At 40.1% G+C, this 25,003-nt stretch overlaps 1 protein-coding gene across 3 annotated transcripts in view; it reads left to right on the top strand.

Moving 5' to 3' along the window:
* Nucleotides 1-25,003, top strand: part of GRIN3A (glutamate ionotropic receptor NMDA type subunit 3A) — a 469,012-nt gene that overhangs the window by 146,175 nt on the left and 297,834 nt on the right. For all 3 annotated transcript variants that reach the window (XM_056519283.1, XM_056519303.1, XM_056519292.1), the window contains exon 2: nucleotides 24,303-24,907. In XM_056519283.1, the coding sequence (XP_056375258.1) occupies nucleotides 24,303-24,907 (605 nt within the window). The remainder of the gene's footprint in view (nucleotides 1-24,302; nucleotides 24,908-25,003) is intronic.

The raw sequence follows: 25,003 nt of genomic DNA, 5'->3' as shown, positions 1-25,003 counted from the left end.
GTAGGGTGACTCTAGGATTCATCACAAAAAAAAAAAAAAAAAATATATATATATATATATATATATATACGGATTTGTAAATTACTTCTAGTTGAAAATCTTAATCCTTCCAGTACTTATCAGCTGCTATATAACACGGGAAGTTTTTTTTTTTTTAGAATTTCCTTTCTGTCTGATCACAGTGCTCTCTGCTGACACCTCTGTCCATTTTACGAACTGCCCAGAGTAGGAGCAAATCCACATAGCAAACCTCTCCTGCTCTGGACAGTTCCTGATATGGACAGAGGTGTCAGCAGAGAGTACTGTGGTCAGACAGAAAATAAATTCAAAAAGAAAAGAACTTCCTCTGTAGTATACAGTAATTCACAAATCTGTTTAACTTTCCGTCACCAGTTGTTTAAAAAAAAAAATGTTTTCCAGCTAAGTATCACTTTAACCCCTTCCCAACCTATGACATACCTGTACGTCATGAGTGGCAAGGTGTTCCCGACCCATGACATACAGGTACGTCACGAATATTTTTGAAGCTACTCGCGGCATCCCACTGCGCCCGGTAAGATGGTGGCTATCCCTGATAGCCAGCCATCTTACCATGCGACCACGGGGGGTTTCATACCCCACCTCCCCCAGTGATCGCTGCTATCAGCTAGTCAAATCTGACTAGCTGATAGCAGCGTTTCGCTATGAGAATACTTAGCAGTGCGGTGTGTGAGTCCGGATCACGGGGATCGGGGGACACACCGCTCTGCTAAGTGTCCTTTACCCGTCCCCCGGCGTCACTTACCCGGCCATGCGGTGTCCCGAGCGGTCCCGGCGCGAGCGGCGTCCTCCAGGCGGTCCCGGCGGCGCTGCGTCCCGACGGTGAGTTTCCGGCAGCAGTGCGGCATCTTCATTGGCAGCAGTGAGATCGCCGTAAAGCGATCTCACCGCTGCCTCTGGGAGTTTCAAAACTGCAACTCCCAGCATGCCCAGACAGCCTTTGGCTTTCTGGGCATGCTGGGAGTTGTAGTTTTGCAACATCTGGAGGTCCACAGTTTCGAGACCACTGTATAATGGTCTCCAATCTGTGCTCTTCCAGATGTTGCAAAACTACAAATCTCAGCATGCTCAGTCTGTCCAGGCATGCTGGGAGTTGTAGTTCTCTTAACATCTGGAAGAGCACAGATTGGAGACCATTATACAGTGGTTGCCAAACTGTGGACCTCCAGATGTTGCAAAACTACAACTCCCAGCATGCCCAGACTGCCCAAGCATGCTGGAAGTAGTAGTTCAGCAACATCTGATCCTTCAGATATTGCCGAACTACAACTTCCAGCATGCCTGGGCAGTCTGGGCATGCTGGAAGTTGTAGTTTTGCAACAACTGGAGGCACACTAGTTGGGAAGGCCAAGAAAAACAAAACAACATAGTCTCAAGGTGATAACAGGTGCTCAACCCCAAGTGCAATTGTGCACTCATACAATGGGGTAGAGGACCCGCACCTATGGACAAAAGTGGGGTTTCAATCCTGTGGTAAATATATACAATGATATTAGCTAATCCTCAAAACTGATGTAAAAATGAGACATTAGCCAGTATATCCTTATATGAAGGACATACCTGTGCCCGCACACCACGCCAAGGTTTCTCATGTGATGCGGGACCTAACCACTAACCTTTTTTGCCTGGCCAGATGCATAGAACCAGGAACCAGATATACAGCAGCCTAAGGTCCAACTTGCAGACTGCTCCCCAGTCGCCTCCAGTGTGAACTCAGCACACATACAATGGGAGGGGGGAGACAGGTTACAAGCCCCACCCTTGCTGGTCTAGATATAACAGGCCTCACAGGTGAAACCCCCAACGCTACCCAATAAGATAAAAGGGTGCATTGGTATAAGCCTTAAAAGACACTTGCCGGCTTATATTTGCATGGACATGGCTATAGCAGGAAACTCCACCCCAAGTGCAATTGTGCACCTTCGCTGGGGTGGAGGCCCTGCACTTGTCAACCGTTGCTAAGGCCGATGTCCCCAGCAAAAATTGCATACAATGGAGAATGCCTGCAGACGGTCACCACAATCACATCCCAACACTAGTTGGGAAACATTGTCCGTTTCCTACCTCAGTGCCTCCAGCTGTTGCAATTGTTGCAAAACTATAACTCCCAGCATGCACTGACAGACCATGCATGCTGGGAGTTGTAGTTTTGCAACAGCTGGAGGCACACTGGTTTGGAAACACTAAGTTTGGTTGCAAAACACTTGAAAGTTTATTACTTAACTTAGTGTTTCCAAACCAGTGTGCCTCCAGCTGTTGCAAAACTACAACTCCCAGCATGCACGGACAGCCAAAGGGCATGCTTGGAGTTTGCAACAGCTGGATGTTTGCCCCCTCCCCCCAATGTGAATGTACAGGGTACACTCACATGGGCGGAGGTTTACAGTGAGTGCTGCAAGTTTAAGATGGCGCAAATTTTGCGCTGCAGCTCAAACTCCCAGCGGCAAACTTGCTGTGAACCTCTGCCCATGTGACTGTACCCTAAAAACACTACACTACACTAACACTAACCTAAAATAAAAAGTAAAAAACACTACATATACACATACCCCTACACAGCCCCCCTCCCCCAAAAAAATGAAAAACGTCTGGTACGCTACTGTTTCCAAAACGGAGCCTCCAGCTGTTGCAAAATAACAACTCCCAGTATTGCCGGACAGCCATTGACTGGGAGTTTTGCAACAGCTGGAGGCACCCTGTTTGGGAATCATTGGCATAGAATACCCCTATGTCCACCCCTATGCAAATCCCTAATTTAGGCCTCAAATGCGCATGGCGCTCTCTCACTTTGGAGCCCTGTCGTATTTCAGGACAACAGTTTAGGGTCACATATGGGGTATTGCCGTACTCAGGAGAAATTGCCTTACAAATTTTGGGGGGCTTTTTCTTCTTTAACCCCTTATGAAAAGGTGAAGTTGGGGTCTACACCAGCATGTTAGTGTAAAAAAAAAAATTTTTTACACTGACATGCTGGTGTTGCCCTATACTTTTCATTTTCACAAGAGGTAAAAGGGAAAAAAGACCCTCTAAATTTGTAATGCAATTTCTCCCGAGTACGGATATACCACATATGTGGGTGCAAAGTGCTCTGGGGGCGCACAACAAGGCCCAGAAGGGAGAGTGCACCATGTACATTTGAGGTGATTTGCACAGGGGTGGCTGATTGTTACAGCAGTTCTGACAAACGCAAAACAATAAATATCCATATGTGACCCCATTTTGGAAACTACACCCCTCACGGAATGTAATAAGGGGTACAGTGAGCATTTACACCCCACTGGTGTATGACAGATTTTTGGAACAGTGGTCTGTGAAAATGAAAAATAAAATTTTTCATTTGCACAGTCCACTGTTTCAAATATCTGTCAAACGCCAGTGGGGTGTAAATGCTCACTGCACCCCTTATTAAATTCCATGAGGGGTGTAGTTTCCAAAATGGGGTCACATGTGGGGGGGTCCACTGTTCTGGCACCATAGGGGCTTCCTAAATGGGACATGCCCCCCAAAAACCCTTTCAGAAAAACTCACTCTCCAAAATCCCATTGTCACTCCCTCCCTTCTGAGCCCTCTACTGCGCCCGCCGAACGCTTTACATAGACATATGAGGTATTTCCTTACTCAAGAGAAATTGGGTTACAAATTTTAGGGTGATTTCTCTCCTTTTACCCCTTGTAAAAATAAAAAAATTGGGTCTACAAGAAAATGCGAGTGTAAAAAATGAAGATTGTGAATTTTCTCCTTCACTTTGCTGCTATTCCTGTGAAACACCTAAAGGGTTAAAACACTTACTGAATGTCATTTTGAATACTTTGGGGGGTGTGATTTATGGGGTATTTCTAATATGAAGACCCTTAAAATCCACTTCCAACCTGAACTTGGCCCTGAAAAAGTACGATTTTGAAAATCTTGAGAAAAATTGGAAAATTGCTGCGGAACTTTGAAGCCCTCTTGCGTCTTCCAAAGGTAAAAACTTGTACATTTTTTTATGCAAACATAAAGTATACATATTGTATATGTGAATCAATATGTAATTTATTTGGAATATCCATTTTCCTTTCAAGCAGAGATTTTCAAAGTTAGAAAAATACAAAATTTTCATGAAATTTTTAGATTTTTTACCAAGAAAGGATGCGAATATCAGTGAATTTTTACCAATAACATAAAGTAGAATATGTCACGAAAAAACCGTCTCGGAATCAGAATGATAAGTAAAAGCATCCCAGAGTTATTAATGTTTAAAGTGACAGTGGTCAGATTTTCAAAAAATGCCCAGGTCCTGAAGGTGAAAATGGGCTGGGTCATGAAGGGGTTAAGCATTTGTTCAGTCAGTCACTGTTTTAATTGGAAGTTAAGTGTAACAGTTTTTTTTCTTACACTAATTGTGAAAAAGCAGTACATAGGATTTGTGTCACTTTTGTGCACTTTCTAGAACGCCAATCGTGTTGCTATACCCCAAAATGGGAATCATTTTTGACAGCTTGTAAAAGCCACTGCTTCTTTATTTTTTAGCCACAAAAACTGTTGCTACTTCCAAAAAGGGATCATTTTTGAGCCACTTGGAAAAAGCCATTTCTTATTTCAATATGTCTGTGTGCATATAAACATCATCAGGAATCTGCCTCCAAAAATTGATCATTTTTGGACATTCATTTTAGAAAGCATAAAAAAATCTGCTAGTGAAGTGTGTTTTTATTCAACCTGTTAGCTACCACTGTGCACCATTCATTTCCCCATAGCCATACATGTTGCCATAACTTTGAAATAAATTTTGCCTTAAGAACTGCTGAGAAGTACATATATTTACACCTAGGTGACCTAACTTATAGACAGTGTTATTTTCACGTTTTAAGCTATGGGTAAAGTTCACCAGAATAAGTTCCGTTAGAACCAGAACTTTTTGTCAGAGTTTAGCAAACCGGCATTACAGAACTTTTGAAAGGTTTGCCCAACTCTGGTTATATCACAATACTTTTTTCTGCAAGTTATTTTAATTCAATCAATATGTAATATGTATACAATTTATATAAATATTTAATATTCACTAATTAATGTAGGTCAAGAATGAATGTGCTGACCTTCTCTCCCAAGAAAGCCCCCAAGAAAGTGAATGTACTAAGGAGTGTGAGGGGTGATGCATTGTGCCTCACAGTTTACCTCTTGGCCAGTGTACAGGAAGAGGAATTCTTGCCTTTGACCTTTCCCTTTATAACAAAGTCATTAGTGTGCCCTGGTGCAATTAAGGGATCACACTCCAGCGCATCTGACATACTGGACAAGGGAACCTAAATTAGTATACATAACATTACACTTACAGGATATCTACAAATCCCAAGACAAGACATACAGTACATGCCTCCCTGTTCAACACATACAAGAATCCTGGCTTCGGCATGATTTGGCTTAAATATATCTAAAAAAATTAGATTTGAACAAATCAGATTTTTGGGGGTAAAATCGTTGCTTGAGTAAAATTGATTTACCATATTTTCCAGCGTATAAGACGACTGGGCGTATAAGACGACACCCAACTTTTACAGTTAAAATATAGATTTTAGGATATATTCGCCATATAAGACTACCACTCTACCGCAATGTACAGTACCTTATCATTGTTCCCCCACACTAGGTAGGCAGCATAGTTACCTCACACTAGGTAGGCAGCATAGTTCCCACCCCCACATTATATTGTGAGCATAGTTTCCCATACATTTTGGTTGTCAACATAATTCCCCCACATTATGTTGTCAGCATAGTTCCCCACATTAGGTTGTCAGTATAGTTTTCCCACATTAGGTTGTAGTTCCCCCTTATTAGGTTGGCAGTATAGTTCCCCCACATTAGGTTGTAGTTCCCCCACATTAGGTTGGCAGTATAGTTCCCCCCCACATTAGGTTGGCAGTTTAGTTCCCCCACATTAGGTTGTAGTTCCCCCACATTAGGTTGGCCATATAGTTCCCCCGACATTAGATTGTAGTTCCCCCACATCAGGTAGGCAGTGGCCCCCCACAGACATACAGCCTTTAGCCATACACAGTGTATGGCTGGAGGCTGTATGCCTGTATACTGCCTCACCTCAGTGTTCCGACCACCGCTCCTCCAGTTCGGGGTCATGATCTACTGCCATGGCCTGTAGGCCATAGCAGTAGGTCCCGTAACCGGAGGTGTGGGGTCGGAGCACCGAAGAGGACGTGCCGCTACTAAGTTACCATGCCCGCGCGTCCTCGCTGCTCTGCTCTGCCGTTTCTATGGCCGTGTGCTACCTCCCGACAGCCCCTGCATTTTTTAAGTTAACGTGGGGCCTCAGAAAGGTATCGGGACATCCTTGTGTCCCGAAAACATCTTTCAGGACTCAGCATTTGTTGGGGGAAGTTAATCTCGGCCTGGGGTATGGATAATCCATATCCCGGGCGTCCCGGCTGACTGCAGCACCCGGCGTATTGGACGACCCCGGCTTTTGAGAACATTTTACCAGGTTTAAAAGTTGTCTTATATGCCGGAAAATACGGGTATGTCTAATTCAGCCCCAAAATCATACTAAAATGAAACCTTCCTCCATAGACTGCTCCCTATGGCTCCTTCCTAACATAGACTATTGCTTGTAGCCCCCTTCCACATAAAAAATGCTGTTTATATTCCCCTCACTCTGCTCTGGCATCCCCTTACATAGACTGCTGCTCGGGCCTCCTCTCATTAATATACATTACTACTCAGGTCCCCTTCCCCCCATTTATGGACTGCATCTCATGTTTTTTTTTTTTTTTTTTTTTTTATATATATATATATATAGACTGTTGCTCATGCCTTCTCTCTGACACAACTTTGCTCTTTGCCCTCTTTTCAGAGACTCACCATGTTGCCCCATATTTCCTGCTGCCCTTCAGTAGGTAGAGCTCCAGGACCTTTTATGAGCACCAAAAAAAGGTCCTTGAGCACTAAGTAGGAGATCCACCGACTTCCTTCCAAGCCTGGGCCTACTCTGTTTAATTGTTAACAGGTGAGGCATAGCCTTAAGATAGGTTCATATTGCTATTGGGCGCTATTGCTGTATGTGCGTTCTAAGTTCATTGAGTTCTGTTAGCTAGACATGCATGTTGAATAAGTGTTCAGTAAGGTAAAGTATGTAGAAGGGCTTGAAGGAAAAGGATTTTTAAACATCAAAAAAGGAAATCATTCTAGAAAAGAGGAGGCAAATTTTCAATATGACCAGCTGACCACCAAATGTGTATGGGGGATTTCCAACTCAATAATGTGTGTGTGTGTTGTGTATGAACTTCAACCAGCCAATCTTTTTGTTGTAAGAGAAATAAACCACTAGAGGTTTCCCTCCTCTTATTCAGAACACAAAGACACTCTACAGAGCGTTCATGTGTATGGTTGGAATAGGAGAGATAGCTATCAGCCGAATGAACTTTTGGCCGACAATTTTCTAATGTTTAGCTTTCATATCTGTTAATAGAATTTTCACCCTTTTTGGTTCCTATTGTTTTTATAAGCCACCAATATCCCTATCTCATACATACACATGGGCCAGTTGCATATGTGAATTAAACCTATCAGTTTGTTTATAGAGAGGAGGCAAATAGGAGCAACCGGTATTCTGCTTAGGAATTTTGGTCGTAAATTCTGGAACAGCAGAATCCTATTGCTAGCAATGAGATTCCACTGCACAGTGCACACTATGGAATTTTGCCAGCGGATATTCCGCCACTGAAATTCTGCCGCAAAAAATGAACTTGGGTTACCTGCAGTTGATATTCTACTTGCAAATTCTGCAGCAGATTATGTTGTTACCGATTCACTTCAATGGGTAGCAACACAATCCACATGCAGATTTTTAGCTGCAGAAATTCCACTTGTGAAATTCTGCCACAGAAAAGCAGAATTTCAGTGGCAGAAATCCACTGTAGGTTATTTAAGCATGAGCGTACCCAAATACAAGGGAACAAATCCTGTGAGGACCTTGCCAAAGGCTAAATTTGAATCATGGACCTAATGCTGCAAGGCAACAGCACTAACCACTGAGGTGTCATTTTATGTTTGAGACAGATTCTGTACATAAAAATATTCCTGGAAACATTTCCTATTGAAAACACCATAATCCATCATGGATACCAGAAAAAAAATCATGCATTTTTCATTTGTTTTTCCACAAAAACACATGAACCTCAATATTTGTTAATGGGATTTAATAAATTCCAGTCCACTGGCATTGTACAGCTGGTTATTACATTGAGATATTGCAAAGAGAAACCATGCAACTAAACCTCGCTATGTAAAATCGGCTATAGTGAAAAAATACTGATGTAGCAATGACTATTTATTACAAAAACAAGTCCCTTAAAGCCAGTCTTTACTAAGGGTTTCCTTTCAGTAAGTATGAATTGCAGTATTGTGGCAGCAAATGGTTGTAACCAGTTCAGTTTATATATATATGTATCTATTTGTGTATATTGTAGCAAATTGTTATTGTTGTTACAAAGAATGTAATTGCTGATGTCAGATTAAGAAAAATTAAACCCCCTTCTACATAGCATACAAGTTATGGAAGGCACAAATGGCCAGAAAGCAATCACAACTTTAGTTGTTTTCCATTGTGCTTCCTTCTGTAGCAATTTTTACTTCAATTTCCTCCTTGTGATATGAAGCTGAAAATGAAATAATGCTTTAGTGGTTAGAAATAAACTCGCCAGCTGCTTAGGTCTTTTACTGGGACATTTTTCCAGCTTGATGCAGCACAAGTTCTCTTTGACATGTGCAGAATGTAATGGAGGATACAATGATAGCGTGCCAGTCTTCTGTGTCCGAAACAATTAAGCAAATAGTTACGAAGCTACGCTCCTCAGCTTCATTTGAGAAACACGATTTGGTTTTAGGATACAAGGCATAGTAAAATCTGGCTGAAAGCTATGTTTTCAAGGAGGATATTTTCTACTGCAGTACAGTTCATCATATCTTGATGTGCACCATCATCCTTTTGTGAAAATAGGTTTGAATAAATTCTATAAATGTGGAGACGGATAGTTCTGTGCTATGAGGATGGAGAGGCAGTAAGGGAGCACTGCCAGGTTAGAGATAACCAATCTGGTTTGGCCTGGTTTCATATTGTCAGTTTTCATGGTATTAAGAACTTTCTTTCTTAAGACTATCACATGATGAACTACTGGGGAAAAGGAGAGAATATAATCAATTTGCAGTTCCTGTAGGGCTCCTTTGTTGCTTTAGATAAGATAGATTTTGTAGATCTATATTTGATTTCACTGCAAAACAACAAGGCCAGCAAAAATGAAAAAAAAAAATATAAAATAAAATTATAGTGAAACTCCCATGAATAGAGTGAATAACCCCTTTAGAACCAAGCCCTTTTTGACTTTCAGGATCACATTTATAATTTTCTATACTTACCCCTTAACATTTCATGAGCATGAGGTAAAAAGGCAAATAAAACTTCAAAGATTTGAGTGATTCTTTTTTTCTTTTGCCGTTGCCGTAAAATAAGTATATAGTTTCTCTAGTCTATATTGTTATAATTATGCTGAAAACATGTGTGTTTTCTCTAGTAGTAGAGTCTTGGCAGTAATTGTGATTGTGTGGGTACAACAGCAGAAACGAGATAGTATCCTAGTAAAAGTATCTTAAAGGAGTAGTCCAGTGCTGAAAAACATCCCCTATTCTAAGGATAGGGAATACGTTTCATATCACAGGGGGGTCCGACCGCTGGGGCCCCCCATGATCTCCTGTAAAGGGCCCTGGCTCGCTGACCGGATAGCGGGTGTCGACCACCGACGTGCGGTGGCCGACATGCCCCTCAAAACAGCGCTATGGCAGAGCCGGTGATTGCCAAAGGCAGCGCTCCGGCTCTGCCATAGAGTTGTATTGAGGGGGTGTGTCAGCTGCCGCTTTGTGCGGTGGTCAACACGCCCCCTTCCCACGGGCTGAGGAGGCCCCGTGCAGGAGATTGCTGGGGGGACCCCAGCGGTCGGACCCCCTGCGATTTGAAACTTATCCCCTATCCTTAGGAAAGGGATACGTCTTTAAGCACTGGACTACTCCTTTTAAAGGACATCTGTATTGCATGAATTTTACATATTCCTGTGCCCGGGCTGCAAAAATAAACAAACTAAACTTTAACTCGCCTTCCTACGTTCCCCCGTTGCTTCGGTATTGGCCATCGGCCGGTGATATTCTGACAGCTCTGTGACGTTCCCGTCCCCAAGAAGCAGCAAGAGGACCATGAGGCCGATACCGGAGCAACGGGGGAACGTAGCAAGGTGAGTTAAAGTTTAGTTTATTTTTGTAGCCCGGGCACAGGACTATGTAAAATTCATGCAGTACAGGTGTCCTTTAAATTGTAGATTGAGGCCAATCATGGCTGGTGCAAGGATTTTTTCCACCCTAGGTAAAAGCTAATTTTGCTGTGCCGTTGACCATGCCCATTGGCTCTGCCCTTTGACATGCCCCACCTTACTACTGGGGTGACACAATTTAACAAACCTTTTCCTTATGTAATCACCTTACCACTGGAGAGACACACTGTAACAAACCTCCTCCTCATGTAATCTTCTTACTACTGGGGTGACACACTGTAACAAACCTCCTCCTCATGTAATCTTCTTACTACTGGGGTGACACACTGTAACAAACCTCCTCCTCATGTAATCTTCTTACTACTGGGGGTAACACACTGTAACAAACCTCCTCCTCACGTAATATCTTTACTACTCGGGTGACACACTGTAACAAACCTCATCCTCATGTAATTTCCTTACTACTGGGGTAATACACTGTAACAAACCTCCTCCTCATGTAATTACCTTACTACTTGGGTGACACACTGTAACAAACCTCCTCCTCATGTTATTACCTTACTACTGGGGTGACACTAAGGTGCAGATTTTCTCACACATAACACAAAAGTTATGAAAAATGAAAATGAAATGAAATGAAAACGCTGACCAGGGCTTCTAATAGCTCCTATACATTTGGCCAATCATTTTCTAGTACTAGACAATAATAGGCTGTAACATGAGTACACAAGAGTGAATAGGATCTATTATAAGCCCTGGTTGGTGTTGTTGACTGTAAATAAATGATTTATTTCCCCAATTAAGCCTTTGACTATAGAAAAAATTTCGATTGAAATGTAGAGGACAGAAAAATAGAATCTCATGCTATTATGTCCTATTGACAATATATTATGAAAAGATTTCTCATTCAATATTTCATTTACAATAATTTGAACTGTGCTGCTGTGTTATTTATTATACAATTATGTTCTACTTTATGTTTGCTTGGCTATACACCATCTATATTTGTTCCAAAGCTGAAGTAACTTTTTGATACCCTGCCTATGTTTGGAAGGCATAGTTTTTTCAGGAACTGTAAACCAAGCCACTTTTTTTGTGTGTAGCCTTAGTTACCATTCCTTCATCATCAGTTACCTTTGGGATTGTTTGTTTGTTGTTTATTGGTTCAATCTTGAATGGAGATTAGAAGGACTGAGTCTGAGCTCTCGAAAGCTGAAAGCTGCTCTTGTCATTCAAACCCTTGCTTCCTCCCTGACAGACAATTGCGGCTTCACTCTCAAGCATTTTTTCACGTTTGTGCGCCAAGCTATTGGAGTGTCAATATTGCATGAGCTGCACAATGAGATTTTGACTTAAACAATCAAATTATTGTTATGTTGTTTTATCAGCATTGTAATATTTGAATTATTGACATGTTTGTTTTCTCTTATGCATAACATTATCACTGTAATGTTATTCTGTAAATTCATGAGCAGCTCAAGCATATTATTGTTATTTGTTTGCTTTATTATAATCTGTCATATGTTTCAGTAATATAATATGCAGAGTTTAGCAATAAGGGTCATTTTATAATGATGGAGATATATATATATATATATATATATATATATATATATATATATATACATAGTATATGGTCCACAAGGCAGTTATATATATTTTTTTAATATTGTTACACCTTCAGGCTATGTTCACAATCCATTTTGAGCCTCATTTTGAGCAGTACATGGCTAAAATAAAACAGACCAAAAGCAAAACAGCTAAAATTACTGTGTGTTAAAAAAGCTGAATGTAAGGCTCAAACTGAGGCTCACTGTGTGTGAACAAAGCCTAAAGGGAACCTGACAAGTTGATCCAGTAGTCCTATCTACTACCATCAGGTTATAGAGATGACCAGCATACTATATAAATTTGTGGGAAAACATTTAGGGTAACTTGATTTAAATTCCTGCTCTTTCTATGGTTGGGACTCTAGTCAGCGGTCTTTATGCCTGCTTACACAGGAAAAAGTTGCCAAGTATTATCAAACTGCTCATTTACTGCACTTAAAAATGCCCATGGAATGGGTGCAGGCAGGGCTGGTGCAAGGATATTTGCCCCCTTAGGCGAAAACTCATTTTACTGCACCTTGACCCGACCCATTGGCTCTGCCCTTTGACACGCCTCACCTTACTACTGGGGTGACACACTGTAGCCAACCTCCTCCTCATGGGGCAGATGTATGGAGACATGTTTTCTTTACGCTGTGTGTCAATACAATTAAAATGATACCCATGATTACATACTTTTCTATTATTGTACCGCTTAGAAAAAAATCAAAGTTTTTTGACAAAATTTGTATGTTTAAAATTGCCTTAGTTGACCACCTATAACTTTCAAATTTTTCTGTATACGAGGCAGTATGAGGGCCTATTTTTTGCGCTATGATCTGTTGTTTTTATCGGTACAACTTTTGCATATATTTAACTTTTTAATCGCTTTTTATTTTAAATTTTTTTTTTATAAAATGTGACAAAAAAGTAGCAATTTAGGGCTTTTTTTTTTTTTTTTTACATTTACACTGTTCCCAGTACGGGATCTTTTGCATTATATTTTGATAGTTCAGACATTTACACACGCGACAATACCTAACATGTTTATTAATTATTTTTTTACGCTTTTTTGTGATAATATAGGAAAAAGGGGCAATTGAAATTTTTATTGGGGGAGGGGCTTTTTCACTTTTTCTTCAACTATTGCTATTTTATTACTATTTTTTGTACACTTTTATAGTCCCCAATCATTTGATTGCATATACTGAACAGTGCTATGCATAGGCATAGCACTGATCAGTATAATCGTCGATCTTCTTTTCTGGTTTGCTCGATGTCAGACCAGAGGAGAAGACCCCAGGATGACGGCCGGAGCAGGTAAGGGATCTCCGGCTGCCATTTTGGATGATCGGATGCCCGCGGCAGCGGCGCGGGCCACCCAATCATCCATTTGAACACCTGCATTGCCGCAGATGCCATGCTCTGTATTGATCACAGCATCTGAGGGGTTAAAGGTGGACATCAGTGCGTTCCTGCCAGGACCTGCTGTTCATGATGCGAGCACCGGTCCGGTGCTCACGTCATGTACAGGACGTAAAAGTGCTTCCTGGTGCGTTAAGTATAAAAGCATCAGGATGTACAATTATGTCCATTATCCTTAAGGGGTTAAGCATATTTGTAGTTTAACTAAAAAATTTAACCATATTCCCATGTGATCTGTGACGTTCTATTTGAGTTCATATAATACATTACTAATATATTAAAAGGTTAATTAAAAAGTGTAAACCTGTTCTATATTGAAATGTCAGCAAAATGCTAAATTCTGTACATAACATACTATAACGATTTTATAATGCTACTAATGTGCTTCATTTATCAAAGTAATTTGAAGGCTTGTGAAAGAGTATAATATACTATCACTAGGTCCATTAAAGGGTATTAGCAGTGAAAATTAGGGAATGGAATGGAGCAGTTCTGGTCTTTTATCATCTTATATGGCAGCACATGTGAAATGTCACTTCAGAATAGGGTAATTGATGAATGAAATGACACTACAGTTACACTACTAACACTGCCTGTTTGTGCATATTGATCGTTCTGCTTCAATATGTTTTCCATACTGTTATGCCAATGATTTCCAATAATACATTAACAATTCATATCATGGTGTTAATGACTCTATTACAGAATATTTCAGGAGATTTTACATTATTTTATCTGCAGACAAATGTGATATAGGTGGAATATAAAACAACCAAGTATGAATCACTTAGGCACGAGAAACATACAAAATATTGGAATACTATAAAATATAACTTTTATTATAAAGTTTATATAGGATAAAAGTATCAAAGTAAAGATAATTAAAAAAATATATATTTTCTCTGAAATAAGTATTAACACAAAATTCTAAGATACATTATCAGTAGTTATTTTCATATAGTGTCAGTTATGACTGTGACAAATATTGTCTCACGTTTAGAAGGGTAGAGTGAATAGTCACACAAATCCTAACACATGCATATATTATTCCCAACAGAGTTGTACATTTCTGTCACTTGTGGAGGTGACATCTTAAGGGGAGAAACAGTTGGGGGTGGTATGTGATTTACAATCAACGTACATGTCCGGGTAAGACCATGAGACAATGCAAGGAGGTGATAGAATATTGGCTTGCACCACAAAAATGCTGTTTGGCGTATAGTCCAGTGGTGTCATGCACAGTAAAACTACACAATATGTGCTGTGCTGGTGAGAATCAAATTAGGGTTTTATTGCTGATCAGGAATGTTTTTGAGACTTTGCACTAATGTGATCATGCTTTATAGATGACATGCCGATACTCTGGTCAGGGACGTTGAAGTACTTTGAGACCATTTTGAATACCAACTCAGTAGGGCTCAAATTCCTGTATGAGATCATCTTTATCTCCCTGCCTTTCCTCAATGTTCAGATCTCTAAGGGTAAGGAGGAAGGTGATAGAAAGTCAACTGAGTGAGCCATAAGGAGGAGAGACGTTGATTCTTTGGGCTCAGTCATGGCATGAGAGAAGCCCATAGCAGTTGCACTAACCGCCTCTTTCGTGTCTTCATGTGAAGGCTCTGCACAATTTCCGATTGGAGCCGCCTGGAGAAACTGAGGCAGATGAGCAGTGTTACAACATTGTTTTACTTTCCCCTGTCATCACCGTGGATTTGATAAGTGAAGAGGCACTTGTCTGTCTAAAATTAGAAGGTTTGCAGCTAAGGTGAAACCACTTTGGCCACTAATACGAGGAGCTCAGGCTTCAAACGTCTGGCACCATGCAGGACATCCCCCTCCTTCATTATTGAGATATAACCTAATATTTGGTGTGGATAAAATCATAATAATAATAAAGGTTAGGATATTTCCAGAACACAAATACAAGTAAAATGAGATTTTCATTTTGTTACAAAAAACTCTACAATCATACCTAATTTCATCCCTTGAAATGTTAATGCAGTGCATAAAATATATAACTTCCTACAGTTGATACCGCTGTATAACACTTTTTGCACTAAATCTACATAAATCACAGACATCAGTAAAACAATAAAATCCCTTGAATCCACTTTGCATTGTGGAAACAATCATAACAACTACACCTTTTCATAATAATAGAATACAAAAACACAGGCCTCAAAGCTTCTAAGGACTCAGAAATACGATGTTTAGATAAATAGATATATAGATTTGTGTTTTTTTCATATGAGAAAAGAACACGATTGTAAGCTCTGATTTCTCATGAAAGAAAAAAAAAAAAACATCTTCCAAAATAAAAGATACCTCAAAGAAGCAGCACAATTTCCCTTGGTCGTCAATTCAATACAAATCCAATTAACGTAGTGTGTAGAAAAAGTCAAAAGTATAGTATAACAAATAAGCTTCCTGCTCTTTCAATAAGCCTGTCTGTTAGAGTATACAGAATCTGGTTAACATTTCTTAGTGCAGTCATGCCAGATCATGTCAGCATCCCCAAACAAAGAAGAGATATCTGCCTCTAGATGGTTTTCGCACTCAAGCTGAGCTTTAGGATTTTGCAGATACAGTACACTAGCTGTGAACATGAAAACATATTTATAAACAATGTTCAATAATGCACATCAACTCATCGAAGCCCGGCATTGGGAAATGTCTACTAGATTGATCAAAGACGGCAGAGAATTCTATCGCTCTCAATACAGTGACGTTTACTTGCAAGCAACATGACAGTCACCGAACAATTGTCACCTTGCTTATATTGGGTTATTTGTAATGGACACTTATAATTGAAGTGTAAATCTATATATATATATATATATATATATATATATATATATATATATATATATATATATATATATATATAACTCAACGTGTGTATGTATGTATGTTCCACAAAAACTTCCAAACGGCTAAAGATATTAACATGAAACTTGGCACACATGTTACTTATATGTCAACAACAAACATAGGATAGGTGATTTAACCCTTACTACCCCCATTTGCCAGGGGCGGGGTTTATGTTTAAAGTCCCATACAAGTCAATGGGAAATGTATGCTCCCACATAACTTCCGTACGGCTGGAGATATTTCAATACCTGGTAACATATTACAGGTCAGGATATGAGGACGGGATGGGAGGTCGCGATAGGAGGTTGAGATAGGAAGACGGGATAGGAGTTTGGGATAGGAGGACAAGAAAGGAGGATGGGATAGGAGGTCGGGATAGGAGGTTGGGGTATGAGGACGGGATATGGGGTTGGGATATGACAACAATATATGAGGACGGGATATGAAGTCAAAAGCTTCCTCCTTTGTTGATTTTCCTCCCCAACAAGGATGAGGAAGGAAAAACCAGGCAACGACGGGTATTCAGCTAGTGTACTATAAAATAAGGTCACTTTAGAACACTGTTGGCTTGAGAAAGGCTGTGTGCAGCAGTTGAAATGTTGTTGTTATGGAAATAAAGGCTTTAGTGTTTTGATTTCACCTGAATTCGAGTGCAGCAGGTGTTTCTAGATGGATAGATTTCCAGAAAGACCAGCACTCCAATTGTCTACAAAGAATATTGGTTCCAGACCTTAGTAAAAAGGGTCCACCAGAAACAGAGTGGATGAATTATATTTTTGAGAATGTTGTAACCCTGCTTTTAAAAAGATTTATTAGCCTAACTGTATCATAGGAAAGGTTTTAGCTTACCACTGAGCCTTTGTCAAAGCTGGGAGTGCTTCAATCCTTGTTCTTTATAATAGATAGATAGATAGATAGATAGATAGATAGATAGATAGATAGATAGATATAAAAACAGGAGAATACAGCAGCACACTGCTAGCACAAAGATACAGATAAAACATGAAATGCTATATTGCTACAATGCAAAAAATGAGGTACTTAGCTCACAATTTGGCGGCCAAATAGTTTGGACCATCCCACCACGATAAGGTGACCTCATTGGGACGGACCCTACACTGTGAATATGCCTCTGTGCAATCAGTATAACAGGCTTGGAAGGTCTGGAACATCAAACACCTTATACAACACCTAATAGAGATGGGTGGGGTGCAGGAGCCAACATGGAGGTAGCCACTCCCCCATATGTATAACACAAACAAGGATAACTTGGCCAGCACATACTGATACTGAAACTACTGCATGGATCTGGCATACAGGTGCACGCTGCTAGGTTGAATATACATAAACAGGAGAATACAGCAGCACACTGATAGCACAAAAATACAGATAAAACATGAAATGCTATATTTCTACAATGCAAACAAATGCAAAAAATGAGGTACTTAGCTCACAATTTGGCGGCCAAATAGTTTGGATCATCCCACCACCATAAGGTGACCTCATTGGGACGGACCCTACACTGTGAATATGCCTCTGTGCAATCAGTTTAACAGGCTTGCAAGGTCTGGAACATCCAACACCTTATACAGCACCTAATAGAGATGGGTGGGGTGCAGGAGCCAACATGGAGGTAGCCACTCCCCCATATGTATAACACAAACAAGGATAAGTTGGCCAGCACATACTGATACCGAAACTACTGCATGCCCCTCGCATACAGGTGCACGCTGCTAGGCTGAATATACATAAACAGGAGAATACAGCAGCACACTGCTAGCACACAGATACAGATAAAACATGAAATGCTATATTACTACAGCCTAGCAACGTGCACCTGTATGCCAGGTGCATGCAGTAGTTTCGGTATCAGTATGTGCTGGCCAACTTATCCTTGTTTGTGTTATACATATGGGGGAGTGGCTACCTCCATGTTGGCTGCCTGAAGATGGTGGTGTGAGACTACCGAAACGTAGCTTCCCTTTTTGCTTGCTGTTTTATGGAATAAATTCTCTTTTTTCTGGAGAACACCTTGTGTGCTGTGGTCTTTTCCACTACTAGATAGATATAGATATGAGATAAATAGATAGATATAGATATGAGATAGATAGATAGATAGATATGAGATGGATAGATATGAGATAGATAGATAGATAGATAGATAGATAGATAGATAGATATGAGATAGCTAGATATGAGATAGATAGAAAGATGATAGATAGATAGATATGACTTAGAGATGAATAGATATGAGATAGATAGATCTATATGAGATAAATAGATATGAGATAGATAGATGATAGATAGATAGATAGATATGAGTTAGAAATAGAGATATGAGATGGATAGATATGAGATAGCTACATACATAGATAGATAGATAAATAAATATGAGATAGATAGATATGAGAGATGGATAGATATAAGTTAGTGATAGATAGATATGATTTAGAAATAGATAGAAAAGAGATAGATATGAGATAGAAAGATAGATATGAGATAGATAGATATGAGATAGATAGCTAGATAGATAGATATGAGATAGATAGTATAGATAGAAAGAGATAGATAGATAGATAGATAGATATGAGATAGATGGATAGATAGATATGAGTTTGAGATAGATAGATAGATATGATTTAGAAATTGATAGATAGAAAAGAGATGGCTAGATATGAGATAGAAAGATATATAGAACGATAGATATGAGATAGAGTGATAATAGATAGATAGAAATATAGGTATGAGATATATAGATAATAGATAGATATATCTGAGATAGATAGATAGATATGAGATAGATAGCAAAACAAAAAAGCAGCACTCTGGTTAAGATGAAAGTGTGTCAGGCTTTATTCAACAGATGCCACGACATTTCAACCGTCTCTCATGGTCTTTGTCAAGCAGTCTTAGATAGATAGATATGAGATAGATAGATATGAGATAGATAGATATGAGATAGATAGATATGAGATAGATAGAGAGATAGATAGATAGATAGATAGATATGAGAGATAGATAGATAGATAGATAGATATGAGAGATAGATAGATATTAGATAGATAGATATTAGATAGATAGATATGAGATAGATAGATATGAGATAGATAGATAGATAGATATGTGATAAATAGGAGACAAAACAGAGCACTCTTTTTTAATAGAAAAATATATCTTTCAAATTAAAAAGTACCAAATAGAAACAGAGCACTTTTCCTTTGTTGCTAAAATAAGGCTGTCCACAAGAAGGCCATTGTCAGCCATAATCTTTCAAGTGGACTTGCTTCTACCAGGCATGTAATAGTTTTTCCTGTAATTATACGAACACTTAGCTTTCTACTCTAAAAGACAGATCAATATTCATTATTTAACTTAGTACACTACAAGTTTTGTTCCACATTTCAAGCCACATTATTGTCTTATGTGGATCAATCTAATAATGTGTTACCTTTAGAAGCTCCAATTTCATTAAAGGAGTTGTCCAGAGATTAAAAAATAAATAAAATAAAAAATACAACTAGTAAAGACAACTAGTCACCGGAAGAAGATAAAAGCTATAATAAAAAAGATCAAAAGGTAGGACGTATCGCAAAAAATAAGCCCTTACTCAATGGCATCAGACCAAAAATAAAAAAGTTACGGCTGTTAGAAAATGAATGGCAGAAAAAGAATTTTGCTCAGAAAAGGAAAAAGAACATAGAAAGCTATACATAATGGGTATCGCCATAATCATACTGACCCACAGAATAAATATAACATCACTTTTACCACACAGTGTACACCATAGAATAAAAAACGCCAGAAATTTTCCAGTTTTTCACAATATTTTGGAGTTTTTCACAAAAATGCTCCATGTGTCAACAAAAATGCCCCACTTATAGTTTTTTCGTGACATATTGTACTTTATATCAGAATCGATCCGCTCAGAAAAAGTGTTCTAAAGTTATTACCATTTAAAGAGACACATGTCAAATAAAAAACTTAAAAAAAAGAGCCTGGTCATCAGGGCAAATAATGGGTCCGTTCTTAAGGGGTTAAAAATCAGACAATGTGATTTTATTGTTTTTTCCTCATTATGTCTCTCATAGTTGAGGTATACCCAGGGCTCGAGTCCTGCAGGAACGCACAGGAACGGCGTTCCTTTGCTTTTTCCACAGGAGGAACACCATCCCTGTTACATTAGTCCTGCAGGACCGACCTCTCTGTTCTTACCCTCCCTCCGTCTCCTCCCCTGGCCCGGACTGCTAGATGCTGCAGATGTAGGACCTGTAGGACCTGTGATGATGTCACCATCACATGTTGGGGGCGGAGCTTAGCTGTGGAGGAGAGGAAAGATCGTGGTTGAAGGAAATGTGTGATGCTGTGGAGGAAGCGGGGCTGAGCTGGAGGAGACATGTCACATGTCACTCCAGTAAGGTAATTACATTGAAGGAGATTTGTTACAGTGTGTCACCCCAGTAGTAAGGAGATTACATGAGGAGGAGGTTTGTTACAGTGTGTCACCCCAGTAGTAAGGTGATTACATGAGGAGGAGGTTTGTTACAGTGTGTCACCCCAGTAGTAAGGAGATAACATGAGGAGGAGGTTTGTTACAGTGTGTCACCCCGGTAGTAGCTAATTACATCAGGACAAGGTTTGTTGCAGTGTGTCACCCCAGTAGTAAGGAGATTACATGAGGAGGAGGTTTGTTGCAGTGTGTCACTCCAGTAGTAAGGAGATTACATGAGGAGGAGATTTGTTACAGTGTGTCACCCCAGTAGTAAGGAGATTACATGACGAGGAGGTTTGTTACAATGTGACATCCCAGTAGTAAGGTGATTACATGAGGAGGAGGTTTGTTACAGTGTGCCACCCCAGTAGTAAGGTGATTACATGAGGAGGAGGTTTGTTACAGTATGTCACCCCAGCAGTAAGGAGATTAAATGAGGAGGAGGTTTGTTACAGTGTGTCACCCCAGTAGTAAGGAGATTACATAAGGAGGAGGTTTGTTACAGTGTGTCACCCCAGTAGTAAGGTGATTACATGAGGAGGAGATTTGTTACAGTGTGTCACCCCAGTGGTAAGGAGATAACATGGGGAGGAGGTTTGTTACAGTGTGTCACCCCAGTAGTAGCTAATTACATGAGGACGAGGTTTGTTGCAGTGTGTCACCCCAGTAGTAAGGAGATTACATGAGGAGGAGGTTTGTTAGTGTGTCACCCCAGTAGTAAGGAAATTACATGAGGAGGAGATTTGTTACAGTGTGTCACCCCAGTAGTGAGATTACATGAGGATTAGATTTGTTACAGTGTGTCACCCCAGTAGTAAGGAGGCTACATGAGGAGGAGGTTTGTTACAGTGTGTCACCCCAGTAGTAAGGAGATTACATGATGAGGAGGTTTGTTACAGTGCGTCACCCGAGTAGTAAGGAGATTACATGATGAGGAGGTTTGTTACAGTGTGACACCCCAGGAGTAAGGAGGTTACATGAGGAGGAGGTTTGTTACAGTGTGTCACCCCAGTAGTAAGGTGATTACATGAGGAGGAGGTTTGTTACAGTGTGTTACCCCAGATTACATGAGGAGGAGGTTTGTTACAGTTTGTCACCCCTGTAGTTAGGAGATTACATGACGAGGAGGTTTTTTACAGTGTGTCACCCCAGTAGTAAGGAGATTACATGACGAGGAGGTTTGTTACAATGTGACATCCCAGTAGTAAGGTGATTACATGAGGAGGTTTGTTACAGTGTGTCACCCCAGTAGTAAGGTGATTACATGAGGAGGAGGTTTGTTACAGTGTGTCACCCCAGCAGTAAGGAGATTACATGAGGAGGAGGTTTGTTACAGTGTGTCACCCCAGTAGTAAGGTGATTACATGAGGAGGAGGTTTGTTACAGTGTGTTACCCCAGATTACATGAGGAGGAGGTTTGTTACAGTGTGTCACCCCAGTAGTAAAGAGATTACATGAGGAGGAGGTTTGTTACAGTGTGTCACCCAAGTAGTAAGGAGATTACATGAGGAGAAGGTTTGTTACAGTGTGTCACCCCAGTAGTAAGGAGATTACATGAGGAGGAGGTTTGTTACAGTGTGTCACCCCAGTAGTAATGAGATCACATGAGGAGAAGGTTTGTTACAGTGTGTCACCCCAGTAGTAAGGAGATTACATGAGGAGGAGGTTTGTTAGTGTGTCACCCCAGTAGTAAGGAGATTACAGGAGGAGGAGGTTTGTTACAGTGTATCACTGCAGTTCTAAGAAGATTACATGAGGAGGAGGTTTGTTACAGTGTGTCACCCCAGTAGTAAGGAGATTACATGAGGAGGAGGTTTGTTACAGTGTGTCATCCCAGTAGTAAGGATATCACAGGAGGAGGAGGTTTGTTACAGTGTGTCACTGCAGTTCTAAGAAGATTACATGAGGAGGAGGTTTGTTACAGTGTGTCACCGCAGTTCTAAGAAGATTACATGGGGAGGTTTCTTACAGTGTGTTATCATGATGATAGGGACATAAGGAGGTTTTTGTTACAGTGTATTATCAGAATGATAACCCCTTAAGAAAATTAGGGGAGATATATAAAAACCTGTACAGAGGAAAAGTGGAGCAGTTGCCCATAGCAACCAATCAGATCGCTGCTTTCATTTTCAGAGGCCTTTTAAAAAAAAGTGATCTGATCGTTTGCTATGGGCAACTGGTCAACTTATCCTCTGCACAGGTTTTAATAAATCTCCCCCATTGGATGTAAATATATATCTTGGTGCCCTGGTACTTAAAGGGGTACTCCTCCTCTAGACATCTTATCCTCCATCCAAAGGATATAGGATAAGATGTCTGATCGTGGGGGTCCTGCCGCTGGGGACCCCCGCGATCTTGGCTGTGGCACCCCGCTGTCATCACTGCACAGAGCAAACTCGCTCTGTGCGTAATGACTGGCGATACAGGGGCCGGAGTATCATGACTTCACGGCTTCGTTCCTTGTGATGTCATGACCCGTCCCCTTAATGCAAGTCTATGGGAGGGGGCGTGACGGCGGAACGTGACGTCGCGAGGGAGGAGGGTTTGTATTAGAAATCTTGGGTGAGTTCCCACAATTTTTTTTTCCAGGACTTGACCCCTGGGTATACCTATGATGAAAATTACAGGCCTCTCTCATATTTTTAAGTGGGAGAACTTGCACAATTGGTGGCTGACTAAATACTTTCTTGCCCCACTGTAAGTTAAGAACAGACACCTCAATACATGGATAGCCTCTTAATGGTAATAGGCAACATGTAATTCTTTATTTTTCCTGTGGTGGCAGATTACATAATTGGGGGTCCACGCAGAAGGAAACGTTTTTCTTAGCTTATTTTAAAAGCATTCTCTACCCCCCCCCCCCCCCCCCAAAAAAGAAAATCTATTAAAAAGTTGACAACACTGTTAAATATAGTTTAATTTGTTGTAAGGTCAGTGGGCTACTCATACAATGCACATATTCTGCGTTCTTCAGAGTGATAGATGTCATTTGTACACGCTCTAACCTCTGGATCATGCATGGGGTCCTGAACTCAGAATTAAAAATTCAACCAATTTATATTTTAAACAAAAAAAAAAACAATTTGTATTTATAAAATATATGTTTCCCTGCTTTTACAGTTGTAGCTTCCAAAAAAGTTAAAGCGCTGTAGAATATGAGAGGAAATAATGTAAAGTATAAAAACATGTACAAATGATGTGGAAACCTTGGTACAAATGACATGTTCCATGAAATCTAAAACTAGCATTGAAGTGCTTTGCTGTAGTCAGTTTTTAGCCTTTGAATCCTGGCCAGAGGCTTGACTGATGCTTGAAAGCCAAAAAAAAGTGTACTTTGATAGATAGACTCCTCGGTGCTTAGCACTCGTCATTTGATGTACTATAAAAGTGGCTTCTTACAATTTAATGACAACAAAACTATCTTCTGATCTTGAGAAAGTTGACTCATAGAAGCATACTATTCACACTGTGCCATGTATTTTAATGAAGAGTCCCTTCTAGTTTAAATGTAGCCGTGTAAAAATAATGTGTAACATTTCTGAAATAAAAAAAAAAATTGAATGTTTGTCTTTTATTTTAATACAGAATCCTCTTCACCTGCAGCTCAGCATTGAAAATTCCCTCACTTCAAATGCTGATGTGACTCTCTCCATTCTTACAATGAACAACTGGTACAACTACAGCATCCTCCTATGCCAAGACGATTGGAATATAACAGACTTCCTCACTCTGACACAAAATAATTCCCGATTTCACCTTGGATTAATTCTAAATATCACTGTAAATATCACCCTGACAAGTGATGTTATGAGCTACCTACAATACAACCTAGAGAGTATAAAGGACACCACATCTACTATCGTCATGTTTGGTTGTGATATGGAAGACACAAGACGATTTTTTGAAGCAACTGCTCAGTATGGAATAATATTACCCGAATTTTATTGGATTTTTGGTGATTCACAAAATGTCGATGAATTAAGAACTGAAGGATTACCCTTGGGTCTGATCGCTCATGGGACAACCTCTGCTTCCTACTTTGAGCACTACGTGCAAGATGCAATGGAGTTGGTAGCAAGAGCAGTTGCCACAGCCACAATGGACCAGCCAGAGTTGGCTCTTGTTCCCAGCACAATGAACTGCATGAACCGAGACAGTTTGAATCTTACATCTGGGCAGTACTTATCCAGGTATGACTATGGGAAGATTTATCATTTGTGTGATACCTTTGTGTGGCATTTATCATTGGTTTTATACTTATTTAATGGGTTTATCAGAAATACAAA

This window comes from Hyla sarda, chromosome 1 (genome assembly GCF_029499605.1).
Source record: "Hyla sarda isolate aHylSar1 chromosome 1, aHylSar1.hap1, whole genome shotgun sequence".
NCBI classification, from domain to species: Eukaryota; Metazoa; Chordata; class Amphibia; order Anura; family Hylidae; genus Hyla; species Hyla sarda.
The sequence above is the reverse complement of the archived record's forward strand: the minus strand, read 5'-3'. Positions and strand labels throughout refer to the sequence as shown.